Here is a 15,388-nt window from a genome sequence, read left to right on the forward strand (position 1 = left end):
TATTTGGTATAAATAATTACGCTTTCAAAAACAATATAAATTTATTATTTTGTTTCCATCTATGTACTTACTTAGTATTATGATAAACGGTTGCTAGTAGTAGCTAATTTTACGTGTCGTGTTGATTTAGATTTTAGTTTTAAAACCCTAATATTTTACTTATAAGTTGCGATTGTTTTAAGAATCCAATCTGTGTAACTCGATGTTTTAGTATAAACTCCTGGATAGTACGCATGTCCGCACGCGAACCCAAATGAGACCAATCCAACGACCACTCCTTTGTACAGCAATGGACCTCCTGAGTCTCCAAAGCACCCGTCAATACCGCCCACGTCTTGATGTCCAGCGCAGAGCATGGAGTCTGAAATTTTCGCCATAATGTTATTGTATCGATAGACGCAAAGTCTGTGATCAACTGTGTAAACTGTGGCGTAACGTAGCTGTTCTGACAGCATTCCAGTGCTCTGAAAAAAAGAAAAAAAATGGAGATAAGCAATTTTGGTCAGGCAATATGTTTTTGAAAGGCAAACATTTATAAATAATTGAGATATACCTCCGTTGCTCCCCATCCAATAACGGTACACGAAGAATTCGTCCTGATCTCATTTCCGAGTTTCGCAATAGTGCCTTGTCTGACTCCAGGCCCAAAGGTAAAAGGCCTGGAGACAACCAGTACCGCAATGTCGTTGGTGTAGTAATACTTGTTGAAGTCTCGGTGTATGATGATGGTTTTGATTTTGTGGAGTACCCCGCCTTGGCTGCGGAAGGATGAGCCAACGCGAACCTTCCAGTATTTTGGGAGAGTGTAGCTGGAATAAACAATAATTACAATCAGAATGGAATATCTTTAGGATACAGTGACACTAGTTCAAATGTAAATTTCTTCATTTGCAGAAGAATTGAGCCATGCTGCAAATATGCATCTGCTGTGTACCTACCGGCTGCTGCTGCTTTCTTACTCGACCAGCCAAATATGATAAGTACATCTGAGGATAGTTTAGCTACTCGTACACCGTCACACGTAAACGTAAAGTGTCAATAATTTGCGCATACTCTAATAACCACTGACTGGAGACCACGGACTAGCAAGCGCAGCGTAGGACGTCCACCCACAAGATGGACAGACGACCTTGTTAAGGCCGCCGGAAGACGCTGGATGCGGGTCGCTTCCAACCGGTACGAATGGAGGTCCGGTCCAAGGGGGAGGCCTATGTTCAGCAGTGGACGTCTTATGGCTGAGATGATGATGATAATGACTCTTATAAAATTTGAGACACTGTTTTAGAGCGTTTTGACATTGTCCGATCGGATTGTCGGAAGGAAGTAAAATGTAAGATACTTGTTTCTCTGTACCTATTATCAATTCGGATTCCTGATTAGGAAACCGAATGCCTGCGGCCAGCCTAAGCGGTTGTGTCAAGGGGTCTTATGGCTCCTCTACACGATGGGCCAGCGCCGGCCACTCCAAGGGACGCAGCCACGCGGTATAATGAGATAGCAATATCACTTGCTCCCTCTAACGCATAAATGCGTCTCTAGGAGTGGCCGGCGTTGGCCCATCGTGTAGAGGAGCTCTTACAGACTGAGTAAAACAGTTTAACACTTACTTGAGGCCCGTTCCAGCGCTGTATTGATAACAGTGGGCGCATGATATAACGTGACGCGACGTCAAAATCACTCCAGCGCAATGCTGGACGAATTCACGTCGGCCCCACACGTCCAGCAGGAGTTGAGCCACGATCGGATACCGCTCTATGGTCGTGATGGCGCCACCGACTATGCGGAGGTGGTATTGGGTGCAGACTGTAAAACGGTATACCTACATAAATTCGTTACGTAAAGTTGGTCAAGAAGATCTTGTCAGTAGCAAAAGGCGGCAAAATTGAAAAATGTAGGCGCGAAGGGATATCGTCTAATAGTAAGTTTGAATTTCGCGCCTTTTTCTACTGACAAAATTTGCTTGACCATCTATATTTGAATTTCATGATAATGAGAGAAGTAATTGATAGTAGGTATTACTTATTGTTATTTAATCTCTACTCAAACCAAACCTCTATGAAATGATGACGTATAAGTAACACTTGCACTGCGTGGGCTATCAACATCGCTGCAGACTTTTTTTTGGTCTAACTCTAACTACTTACTTTTTACTTAAGTTCAGAATCTTACCTTTATTGTAGCCAATCAACGCCAAAAGCACCACTAACACGTATTTGAATCCACACATTTTCACATACAACCGCTCCTAATAGATTATCATAACATACTAAATCATTATAGGTACTAAATAAATAACTTTCTTTTTCTTCATGACCCATCCCATACGAAGTAGAGGGAGTGAGAGTTCTTGATCTTAGATTGTTTTGTTGAAATTAACGACCGTTTTTATTGGGAGGAAACAAACGAGGGATTGCTGAGCGAAAACGAGTCCAACTCCACTCCACTTTTAGCTAAAATAGATTTTATCATTGTCATTACCAAGTAAGATTGAAAACTGAAATGACATTTGTTTACTACCTACTAAAACCAAAAATGAGCACGCATATTAACGAACAATGCATTTTTTTATTTAAATTTATTTTTCTAGACTAGAAAATTACTTAGCCTGGTTTAAATAGCAATTTACAGTGCGACATAAAATAATAGAAATTAAATAAAAGAACTACAAAAAATTCATACGAAATTGTTACCATGTCATTTTATGTCAAAAATGTGACAGTTACGTAGGAAGTGGCGCCCTCATATATTTTCTACTATTTTATGCCGCACTGTAGTAATAAGCAGTAATTGCTGTTTGGATATGAGCAAGTATCTTAACTGGTCGGGTGGAGTATAATTTATGCAAATAGTAAGGCAGATCATTACTGGGCATCAATCACCATGATTAGATGTCGACGATTTGTACCAGCTCCAGAGCGTAGGATAAAAGTAAAATGCTATAATGAACTTTAAAGTAAGTGCAGTAAGGTGGTATTTACCTTGCAGTCACTCCATGTTAAAAATAAAACCAAGTGTAACAGTTTACTGTTTTTAAGGCCTACAAATATTTAATAGAATAGCTTAATAGTTATTTATGAATCCATAAATATAAGCTCTGTTTTTTTTTAATCATGAACAGTGAAAGCGTCACTTTAAGTACCCACGTCGCCATACTAGCTGTATAGAAAAGTGGATAGTTATGTTAGGGTAAACCTAGTAAGGGTTTAGTTTTTATAAACTTAGTTGCGTATTTTTTTCATCTTTTATGTAGGTAATTTACATATATTATAAACATGTTTCTATACAATATTTATCTCAAAGTAATGAGTAGGTAAATTGAAATTTAAATATCATTTAATTTAATTTTACATCATTTTACATGATAGATTTAGATTTATCTAATAATTCCTTTACTCCTAATCAGGTTTTGTATTTGCTGGTCTATACTAGTATAATATTTCATTTGACTTAAAAGTTTAAGAACCAATTTTAGATCTCCATCACTGAACGCCTGTGAAACTTGTTTTTGCAATTGATTCATCAGTTCCTTATTTTCCTTGTTCAGTTTCATTATTTCTTCCTCTGTCTCCGCATTTTCTACTTCTTCATTCTTCTCCATGATCATCATGAGGAACGCTTGGTCTTTGACTTCGGTCTCCTCTGGTATTTCTTGACCGCTAAGCCGTAACATGTAGATTCCTGAAATATTGGCCCAAGTTAAAACTTTTTAGTGTAATCTTCTTCTTTAACCTAGCGTTTTCCCGGCCTAGTGCCAGGGTCCCATTTATAAGTTTAATATTTAAAAAAAAATTGCAACCGGGAAAGAGTACAACCACACATAGTGACAACTTACAGTAAGATATAAGTAAATTGTAATAAAGTTACCTCTAGTCAGTGGATTCAGGAGGGTGTTGTATGACTCATTAACTAATGAGGAGTAGTTTTCCGATATCTCTTGCTCCTTTTTCGGTCTGAAAGATATTTAAATAAATTAATCAACCATAGAGCACATAGTCATTAAAATACTACACAAATGAGTAGCTTTTATAGTTTTGGATAAAAATTTGGTACTTTTTGATCACATTATAAAAGACACATTGTTTTTACAAACAAATAACTAAAGTATGTCCTTCCTTAGGGGCTATTCATAAATTACGTCATTTCAAATTGGGGGGGGGGGGGGGAGGGGGTGTGGACATCGGAAACAGGGTTATTCGAAGCATGATTTTTGGATGATTTTAGGGGGGGGGAGGGGTTAAAAATCGTCCGTTTATGGACAGCCCCTTACATCACCCGCTCTAATATCATCATTTTCTATTATTCATCCGATATGAAGGGCGCCTATGACGTGATGTTTTCCTAACTTATTATCATCTATTTTGACTCCCAGAAGTGTTCAGCACATGAAAATTACAGTATATTCTTACTTGTTTCCAAATTTATCCGGATGCAAGTATTTCTGCAGTTCTTTGAACTTCTTAGCCAGTTCATTTTCATTTTGATCATACGTTTCAGACACTCCCAAGATCTTGAAGTAGTTTTCTTTCGGAGGCTGTTGAAGCGATTTACAATTTGAGCAAAACAAATTTTCTACCAGCTGTTTTATGTCTTGACCGCATGACCAACAGGATAAGTAACGAGTTTGGCACAATGTTAAGTTGCCTTTAAGAGGTAACAATCGTATTATATTCATTTTCAATGTTTTACGATGCAGTGTTATGATTTATTGATACTTATGTCACTAAGTTCAGTCGAACATAACCTAAAAAAATATCAGCTGATATCTGTCAATTTATTGGGTTTGCGTTTAGATATTGCTACGTTTTAAGAAACGAAAAGAATATTATTATATATTACTAGGCATCTTCATCAGCAGAAATGTAACAAAAAAATCTTAATAAATATCTTCTTTAACAATAGCGAATTATTCTGTCGTTGTCGTGCTCCGATTAAAGAAGTACAATCTTGCTCATGCTACCTATTCTGTGCTCATTTCATGCTACTGAAACGTCAGTGTCAACTTGACACTGTCGACAAAGTCATCAAAGTATCAAACTGTGCGTGATTGCTTGTATTTTGTTCTGTTTTCTGGGTGTTTTATTGAACGAAACATGGTGTCCTATTTCACAATCGACGCTACCGGCGAGGGGACAAATTTTCAAAAGGAAATTTCGAACATGATGCACGGATTTGGAGACAATCCCAACCCGAACGCTGCCACCGTGGTTCTTGTCGAAAACGTAGTTTTACAACAGCTCCGGACTATGTTACAAGAGGCTTGGGCGCTATGCAATGCAAGAGGGGGAAAGGCTATATCTAACTATGATATTATTTATTTAATGCGGAAAAATGTAATAAAATTGAAACGCTTGCATGACTACCAAATTAAGTTAGACACGGTAGATAAAGGCAGGCAGGTTCCTTCAGGGACGACAGCGGAGACTCTCAACTCATTAATGTTAGAAGATGATATCGATCCTCAAAACAGAAAAAGACGGACACACATAGACATAATAAAAGAAGTAGATGAGTTTGATGAAGTAAGCCAAATCAAGTTTGACACTATAGACTATTTAAGAAAAGTAAGAGCTGCTAAATTGACCGAGTCAATGTCCTTCGAGAAATATGAAGCATACCATAAAGCTAGATGTAGTTCTTTTCGGTCCGGGAATCAATTAGTAAAAGGTTACGCTAAATTAGAACGGTGGATAAACCCGAACAAAGAATTGAAGATTACAATGTTCGCACTTGAAGTATTATGTTTCATAGCATATGAAACGGTAGCAGAAATAGTAGATGCTGTATTTCTGATAAGGCAAGATGCTAAAAAGAAGAATGGTGATCCATTCAGTAAGTATGAAGGTGGGCATTTCTGCAACCCGTTAAGCTTAAACAATGCGGTTTACATCAAGTCTGGGTATGAAGGAGTGCCGGCTATTACAGTGGCAGAAGTCAGAGAAGCATTGAGAAGATATTTCTCACCGAGGACTGGCATGAATGGGTTATTTTATAGAAACATGTCATTAGATTTACCTACAAGGTATCTAATATTGTAATTAAATACTTATTGTAAGTGCTAGATCCTCTAGCTGCCCAGAGGCCTATACAGAGGCCTCTCCCATTCCATTTAATTTTGAATGTTTATTTGCCAAAGCAAATCAAACTTGCTATTGCCTTGGCATTTTTGATGTGATTAAAATTGGATATGATTAAAATTTTATTTTAAATTGGGCTTCTGTGAAGTTGCAATGCCATACCAGTATCTTATTAAATTATGTAACTTGTTAGAGTAGAGATGGATTGGAAATACTATAAGAATTGGTCAACAAATCTGCACTACTTTGAAAAAATCTTGTATCTCGCACTGCTACTCAAAGTTAAAACACAGTAACTCTGTATGCATATCATACATATTTACCACATTTTACAAGTTTTTATTTAGTTTCACTTGACTGTTGTCTGTCTGTCTTAGTGTCCGACCGAAACATGTTTTTTTGCCGAAACCGAATGTTCGGTTTTGGCTCTAGTTTCGGCCGAAACCGAAACCGAAACTTTTGTAGACTTGTTAAAATCGTTGAAAAAATGTCATAAAACCCCTTTTATACACATATTATGGGTCTGTCAACACCCAATATCCTTGAAATTAATGTTAAGCAGTTTTTTGAGAAAATTACTAGAGTTAGACCAAGATAATTCTGCAACAATTTTGATAACACACGCAGTGCAAGTGTTATTTAAAACGTCAAAACTTCTATGAAATTATAAAGTATAAATAACATTTGCACTAGTTGCACTGCGTATTATGCTATCAAAATCATTGCAGATTTTTTTTGGTCTGACTCTATCACTCATTCACCAGTCAAGTTAACATGTAGATACAGGGTCAACCAAAAAACCAACCAAAAACGCGAGCGCGAAATTTTTTGTTGACAATATCGCAAGGCCGGGTACCAACCTTCACCTGGGTCTAGAAGTCCAAAGTGAGGCGAACTTTCATGCGAAGTCAAAGCCGTGCTTCAGGCTTCAAGATAAGTAGTTGAGCACAGACTCCAACCAATGTTCATTGTATTAAAAAGCGAGACCGCAGGCCGAGCATGGCGCAGCGAAACAAAAGCTAAGCTGAAGTAGAGGACATGTGTGGAACACAAACCAATAGTAAATTGAGGTAAAATCACTCATTCACTCCGAAACAATTAGACAGTGTGCGCGTTATAGGTATTGACAGCCTCTTAAGACTGCGTCGATCGTCCAGTGGCGCCCTAATTAGTGGAATTTTGTTTTATAATAAACCAATTAATTACTGTACCTATACATGAATCAGTATTATACACTCGGCGTCAAAAAAATCGCACCTCGCCAAAAATTCGTTTCAAGCAAATATAGCTCTTATCTACTGCATTGTACCCTGTCAATATTGGTATCATTTGAAAGCGCAATTAATGAACTTTAAAAAGATAAATCGTTATCATCTGTAAAAACAACCACCGCCGAACATAGGCGTTTTGTTTAAAAAAGGGCCGAGATCCAATTTTAAACGGTCCGTTGTTGTGCAATCCGGGACGGGTATAAAATGGAGGATAAAGGTTAGTTATGGTTTATTCGCTCTCCAGAGGTCACTGAGGTTACTAATGAACCGTTACAGCAAGAAAAAACCCTTGGACATGGATACCAGGCCAGAAGAAGCAGCTCAAGAGGTGGCACTGCTGCAAACAAGACTATGGCAGTAAGAAGTCGCTGAAAGATTTAACATAAGCGGTTTCCGAGTCCGTTGAGTCTTGCTGGGGTTCCAGGTAACTGGTGGTTACATCAGGAGGCCTGGACCTGGAAGACAACACTGCTCTTCCGCTAGAGACAACCGGTACATTGTATCGAACTCTTTGCAGAACCGTTTCTCCGAGGCTGTTGAGCTGCAGCAGCAGCTTCAAGCAGCTCAAAAAACAGCAGTAAGCATCTTTACGATCGGAAGAAAGCCGGAAGAGAAGAGGATGTTGCCCCGTAGAGCTGCTACAGGCCCCCAATTAAAGCAATAGCATCGACTAGCCAGGAGGCAATTTTGCCGACTGCACGAAGATTGGACGTTTGAACAATAGAGGAATGTTCTCTTTTCCGACGAGACGAGGGTGTGCCTTTACACCAACGACAGGTGCAGGGGGGTGTATAGGAGGCAGGGAGAGCAATTTACGCAAGCCTGCACTGAAGAAACTGTCTGCTAAGGGGAGGGATCTCGCATGTTCTGGGGCGGCATTTCGATCGACGAGTAAACTGATCTCCTGTGCATTTCCCGCACTGAAGGTGGTCACAGCCAGGGATCCCTGACTGCTCGGCGTTACATAACGGTGTTCTTGGAGAAGCATGTGATCCCATATGATGGTTTTGTTGGACCCAACTTCCAGTTTATGCATGACAACGCCCGCAGTCACACTGCGTTGTTTGTGTGAGACTAACTGTGGAAGGGTGGGATCACCGTTATGGAGTGGCCAGCAAGGAGCCCTGACCTGAACCCAATCGAACATCACTAGGATCAGCTAAACCGGCGGGTTCGGTCGCCTGATCCTGCTCCTACCACTCTCGACAGGCTTCAAAATGCCATTATTGAGGAGTTGAACAACTTTCCTCAAAAACGTATTGTGGCACTCATGACAGTCATGACTGATCACATGGAAGCTACTCGGAGGGCAAGAGGAGGCAGCACTAGGCTTTTAAGTTTAGTTTTATGTTTGTTTTTTCTGTATCTGTTGATTTTGTAGTGATTTTATTCGTTGCAATTTTAACTCTGAATACACGTCGATTCGTTTTTCCTGAAAATTTTCTTTTTGTATGGGGTAGATCGTCCATTTTATGACATTTTCCAATAGAGGATTTCATAACCTTTCAAATAAGGCCCCATAGTTTTATCTTGCCTTATATAATATAAGGTTTAAAACCGCTTGAAAGCAAAAAGTTAAGATGTGCGATTTTTTTGACGCTGAGTGTATGTAGGTACGAGGGTCGCACTGAAATATTCGGGAATGGGACACTTAGAAATAACATAATAGAATGAGGCATATAATTTATAAAAATGTAACTCTTTATAAAACTTTTAAGGTATATTCCATTTGGTTGTCATTTATATTTAAAATTTACTGACAATTTGAAAATTGTATGTCGAACATTATTTGAATTTTTGGCCAAGTGATTTTTCGGATCACATTTTTAAACGGTTTTCAATATGCCCTCAGCGAACAAATAAAAGTTACAATGGGCTTCTGTTATTTTTTTATGAACTAGAGTTCATCGTACGCTCGTTTGCAGTTAAAATTATATATGAAAGTCACTTTCATTTTATCCCATGGGTGATCTTAAAGAAGCATGTCATTCCAAAGCGACGTCAAAATTTAAGATCGCATTTGTGCTGTTAATTAAAAAGACTGCCAAAAAAGTTGCATATCGGCAGATTTCGACATTCCTAAATATTCATATGACAACAGTAAAAAAATCTTTTATATATAGATATATGTAAAAAAAACTTCAATTCCGTTGGCTACTCTACGAATTTCATACAAAACCACTAAGGCCCCAAAATCGCCATACAAAAAGGACTTTGGGATTATGAGCCGTGTGCATTACAGAATGATTACTTTCAAAAGAAAATTTATATGCGTGGTCAGTTTGAGTTTAAGTATGCATTAAAATAAAGATTGACTGTCTAGATGCGACAGTTTTCTCTATTCCCGACATTTTCAGTGCAACCCTCGTATTAATATTGTTGTCCTACTTATTCTCCAACTTTTGGTCTTATTCCGAAGTACCATTTCGTAAGTTTCGGCCCGGCCGAAAGGTTCGGCCGTTTTTTGGCCGAAACCAAACTACAGCCGAAACATGATTTTTTGGCCGAAACTGGCCGAAACCGAAACCGAAACCGAACCTTCGGTCGGACACTAGTCTGTCTCTCTGTCTGTCTGTGTGTAATCAAATCTTGCAAATTAAATTTGATCCACTTCACGGTTTCCGATTGAGCTGAAATTTTGCATAAATACGTAAGTCGGGTGACAATGCAATATTATGGTGTCATCGAGCTGAGATCAGCTCATCATCAGATGATGACGGAGACCGGAGGTGGCCATAGGAACTCTGTGATAAAACAACGTAACCTAATTGTGTTTGGGGTTTTTAGAATTGTCTCGATGAGTATTAGTTGCCTGTGGAAAAAAAGTACAGTCGGCGATAAAAGCCAAAAATGAAATTTTTGCCAAAAACTTATTTATTTTTATTGACAGAACAAGATATGAGTGTTTTCAAAGTAGTCACGAAATATTTCTCAATTGATAGCCATCATTGCCATTACCCATTAGTCTACATTAATGTCAATTGTTAAATAAAAACATCAACTGATATTAAACAAAATGATGCAAAGCACATTGTTACTATTATTGAATCGCACCCCTTTTATGAGAGTAGTTTAGTATTAATTCTAGAACTATTTCATAATATCTTCTATACATCTTATGAAACAAAGTCCCCCGCCGCGTCTGTCTGTTTGTGTGTTTGTATGTTCGCGATAAACAAAAAGTACTAAAAAAAAAAAAAAAAATTTTTAAATTTAAACTGTTTATTATAAATAAAATTTACAATTTTTTTTAAGGACTAACTTAACCTAATCTACATTATAATAGATTATTAGCTAAGTGAGAGGTTTTCTCATAGTTACATCAATGACATTATTATTACTATATTTTAATCTAATTTATATAATGTGTATTTATTTTAAATTAGCTTTTGACTAAATTATCAGTTCAAGTAGTACTTTTTTAACATTAGTTTCAGCTTATGAGGCTTATCTTGTAAGTTATCTATTATATGTCTAGGAAGACTATTTAGGATGTGCGGCAAGTAACTCGACCAGACTCTTTGTCCATAATAGTTGTTACTACTTGGTATATTGAAATGTTTTTTATTTATCAGTACTCTAAGGTTATTTGGCCTATCATACCTAATCAGACTTCCCAGTTTATGTCTATATTCTAATATTATCGCTAGCTTCACTTTATCATATACATTCATTATTTTACAATGCTGAAATAACTCTTCATAATTATGTTTATATTTATATTTAATTTTTAGTGGTACAATGGATTTAAGAATTCTTACCTGTAGGCTATATATTCTTTGTAGGTGAGTTTTGTGGGTTCTACCATAGCTAGATATCCCATAATTTATTACAGAGTCAGCCATAGCCATGTATATCAGGCGGAGTGTATTATACGGCATTTTGTTTTTAAGTATTGTTAGATTACTGAATACAGCTCTTAGTCTCTTACATACATGGTCAATGTGCGGGCTCCAGCTCTACTGAACGGATTTTCATACGGTTTTCACCTATCAATAGGCTGATTCTTGAGGAAGGTTTAGGCGTATAATTTGTTGACCCGTGCGAAGCCGGGGCGGGGCGCTAGTAATTTATATAATATGTATAGCAGTGTGATTACTGATTACTTCAAAACGAAAAAAAAATGTATTTGTAATCCCGTAAAGGGCGTAAGTGAAAGCACGTACTGGTCACTGCTCGCCCTTTATACAGGGTGATTCATGAGACATGAACAGGACTAATCCTGCACACTCAGTAACTGATAATTGATCGATCACTGTCGTATTTAGGTGAAACTACCACACTTTTTTCTATTTTTCAACTTTTTGGTGAGGGCAAATTTAATTCTCTACAATCATGGTCACCCTACATTGTAGGGCCTACAAGACCTAATTAATAAACATAAAAACTCTTTTACGAAGAAAATAAAATGTCAAACCTGAGTGAGGTACGAGTTTTCAAAAGTAACCGGACCGTGATGATAGTGATGACATTCAATTTGACACAGAATACCTATCGGTAGTTTAGTATTCTAATGTTAGGGTGACCATCCATGTCGTAAATAAATTAATAACTTTTTTTTCAACACGACTAGAAAATTAACGTTAACCTCACTAATACTGATACAAAACAGTTGCTTATAATTTACGAAATGAGCAGTGTTAGTCTCGCTCACGTCTCCTGAATCATCCTGTAGAGTTGATCAAAGGCGCCTAGCCTTTCAAAATATATTGCATTTACGTATTCTAGAATTTGGGACGGGTACTGCCGTGGCAGGGTGGGCGAGAGGTCCGCGTGAGCTGAAGACACCGGTTCTTTTCCGGCCAGCCACTGAAGGGCTCACTTTTTCATCAGTATGCCACATCTATTTCAGTTTATAAGTAACAGAACAGCACAATGCACATGTTGACTAATATGACACAAGTTTATAATAAACTCAAAATTACTCATGCGATGCATGGGCGGTACTAACAAAGTGGCCTGTGAATATTACTGAACAAATTTCGTAGCATTTGGTAACGAAACTTTGTCCATAGCTCATAGCTTTTCGAGTTGCAAATTCAATTGTGTAAGGCGGAGTTAAATATTGTTGGCGCTATTGGCGGCGCCAGAACGTAAGTAAGTACATAGGTACTTATACTTAGTTATGTGGTCGTATGTGAAAGTGGGTTTCGTAAGGGTTCCTTTTATTCACGTAATGTAAATGTTAGAAAATGTAAAAAATATGAGTTTTAATCTCCCTATGTAAATATGTAATGTAAGCTTGACCTGTAAAACAACGATTTTACCAATAAATAAATAAATCAATCAAGTAAGTGCCTATTAGTCCTTCTTACATTTTGTCATTGATGAGAGAGATGAGATTTGGCTTTTAGTAAATAGGTACTAGCGCCCCGCCCCGGCTTCGCACGGGTTATCAAATTATACACCTAAACCTTCCTCAAGAATCACCCTATTGATTGGTGAAAACCGCATGAAAATCCGTTCAGTATTTGAGTTTATCGCGAACATACATACCAACACACAGACAGACGCGGCGGGGGACTTTGTTTTATAAGGTGTACTTAGTGAATGTAATGATGATAATTAAGTTGGTACCATGAGCGATCTTCAAAGTCGTATCAAAATAAAATCAAAACAGTAACAAGTTGTTGAAATCTGAATCGGACCCTAGAAATAATGTAACGTCGTCTACGATGGCATATCGGATATCTAATGCAATGTATTGTTTCCTTAGCCGTCCGTATTGCGCAATTTTTCTATAAATTCGTTGTCATTGGACGGGGAACAGAACGATACGATATATTTTAAACGCAATATCCAATCGCATCGGACGAATTTTGTTTGATAAATTGGAAATATAAATATCTAGGATTCCGAATATTTCAACTTAAAGATTTTGTTACCTATATATAGTTGCAGATTGAAACTAAAAGTGACATTCCATTTCCAACTGCAGCTGCAATACTGTTCATTTTCTATGGAAAATGACAATGAGAGCGACGCGTTTCCATAGTAAAATGAACAGTATTGCAGCTGCAGTTGGAAATGGAATGTCACTCTTACTTATTGATACAAATCCGATACTTGTGTAACTTATTTATTTATACCTACATATTTGTTTGCAAAAGTTCGTTTTATTCACGCGAACAAAACAAAACATGATTTTTTATTCTTTATTCATTACACAGGAATATTTTTTATTTGCAAGAATGGTTTTGACACCAATGACACAGTTAAAATAAGGTATAATAAAAACAATACTTATAGGCAGGAATCTTATTGCTACTTTTTTTCTTTTATCGAGATTTTTTGAATTAAAATAGAAGAGATGGATAATTTTAAGGAATTTTCCTTGAGGTAATTATTAGCTTTACAGGCAATAGAATATGATTTTCATATTTGGATTCCAGGAAATGTTGACAGAAGTCAATATAATGTAATATTTTACGTAATATAATAATAATTCAGCCTCCTACATCTCACTGCTAGGCACAGGCGAGAGGGCTTGGGCTATAGTCCCCACAAAATAAAACAATATACGATAGAAATAAAAATAAAACACAATACACATAAATAAATAAATATAAATACCTACACATACATGTACCCTATTGAAATACACGTAGATTGCTACGTCTACCTACTGAGGCATGAGATACTTAATGATGATAAACACATTCAATCATCGGACGCCTAAAACAACAAGAAAATCAAAATAGATGTTGATGACCTAGCAAGTAAAGAGTTCAACACACCTTTATGACCCTTAACAATATCTCTTATTTATACATTATCTTCCGATAAATAACCGAAATGCCGTCTTTAATCAAAACAAAAGCATACCGTAAATACAGGCCAGATCAAACGTGAGTGGCTCAGATCCTAACTGTGTAGTTGTTCCCATGCCCTTACCGAGCGTAAGTGTCGAACGGCATTCGACTATTTATTTTGATATTTTGACCTCCAGCTTCCCAGGCTAGGGTCACTACCCAATAATACCTAATAATCGCGGTTGAAATGGCAAGAATGTAAGCTTTCAGGCGTTCGCTAGCCAGGGCCGCAGGCGGGCGCACGCACGCGGATGACATTGTAGTTGCTAAAATCCGTCGTATGCGCCATACGTCTGTACCAGTTACGTTACGAGTAGCGTTGCTCATACTATTTTTCGTTAACCCGCTCACCCGCTCCGTGAAACCGCGCCAGCTTGCACACATCAAATAATCTATAAGAGATAATAATCTAAAGTGTGTAGTGTGCGCGCAACGACCCACTCACACTCTCTCAGCGTGGCCTTATATATATACGAGTGATATGTTATATTATCCAGAATGAAGCCTTACTTATAACCTATCGGTTGTATCATTAACGCCCAACCTCACATGGCGATCCTGCTAGTGCGGCCTTGTGTTTTTTTTTCGTTAAGGAGAGAGTGTGTCGTTGCGCGCCCACTACAAGTGGGTCGGTACCTACATCTTTGTACAGTCAACTTACAGTGGTTCCCAATAAACCTTTGTCTAGCCAGTGGTAAGGAACCAATGGGAACACTCATCCAGGGGTGAAGAGCCATCGGTATCGAGGCCATAGGGCCACTTGAGCTCGAGTCGGTCTTTACGTTTAATCGAGCACTCCCAAATGAAAACGTGGGATCTAAATTGGCTCCGTGCGTTTAGTGTTTGCTGCGTATCGATTGATCTTGGAATTGGTTTTACTACTTACTTTACTTCGCTGGCTCAGCGACCCGAAGTGGATCTTGGCCTCCGACACTAGATTGCGCCATTCGTTCCTTTCCTGTGCGATCTGACGCCATTCAGCCGCTTGCATGCCACATAGGTCTTTCTGGACCTCGTCGATCCATCTGTACCTAGGCCTTCCGACCGGACGTCTCCCAGTTGGTCGCCCCAGATAAGCTCTTTTAGCCGCACGATCCTCTCCCATCCTCTCCACATGGCCGAGCCAGCGAAGTCGAATTGGAATTGGTTTTAATCGATTGAAATCGGGATGGTTACGGAGTTTTTATGTTTCCGGGTTTGGGATTTTCTATTACCTAGTATTTTTTATGTT

The 15,388-nt window shown here is 38.1% G+C and overlaps 3 protein-coding genes and 1 long non-coding RNA gene across 4 annotated transcripts in view; 1 reads left to right on the forward strand and 3 right to left on the reverse strand.

The window, feature by feature from the left end:
• LOC134674585 (uncharacterized) overlaps positions 1-15,388 on the reverse strand; it is a 254,701-nt gene that overhangs the window by 144,901 nt on the left and 94,412 nt on the right. The window lies entirely within an intron of this gene.
• LOC134674824 (trypsin, alkaline A-like) lies at positions 92-3,151 on the reverse strand. Its single transcript, XM_063532975.1, has 4 exons — positions 3,140-3,151; positions 1,608-1,819; positions 554-809; positions 92-464 (listed from the first exon to the last, which is right to left on the reverse strand). The coding sequence occupies exons 1-4, from the start codon at positions 3,149-3,151 to the stop codon at positions 156-158; spliced, it is 789 nt and encodes a 262-aa protein (XP_063389045.1). The 3' UTR covers positions 92-155.
• On the reverse strand, positions 3,084-4,724 carry LOC134674925 (iron-sulfur cluster co-chaperone protein HscB). Its single transcript, XM_063533085.1, has 3 exons — positions 4,407-4,724; positions 3,865-3,950; positions 3,084-3,678 (listed from the first exon to the last, which is right to left on the reverse strand). The coding sequence occupies exons 1-3, from the start codon at positions 4,670-4,672 to the stop codon at positions 3,374-3,376; spliced, it is 657 nt and encodes a 218-aa protein (XP_063389155.1). The 5' UTR covers positions 4,673-4,724; the 3' UTR covers positions 3,084-3,373.
• On the forward strand, positions 5,017-6,442 carry LOC134674296 (transcription initiation protein SPT3 homolog). Its single transcript, XM_063532324.1, has one exon. It carries the CDS (start codon positions 5,091-5,093, stop codon positions 6,033-6,035), a length of 945 nt encoding a protein of 314 aa, XP_063388394.1. The 5' UTR covers positions 5,017-5,090; the 3' UTR covers positions 6,036-6,442.

The sequence above is a fragment of the Cydia fagiglandana genome, chromosome 20, assembly GCF_963556715.1.
Source record: "Cydia fagiglandana chromosome 20, ilCydFagi1.1, whole genome shotgun sequence".
NCBI lineage: Eukaryota > Metazoa > Arthropoda > Insecta > Lepidoptera > Tortricidae > Cydia > Cydia fagiglandana.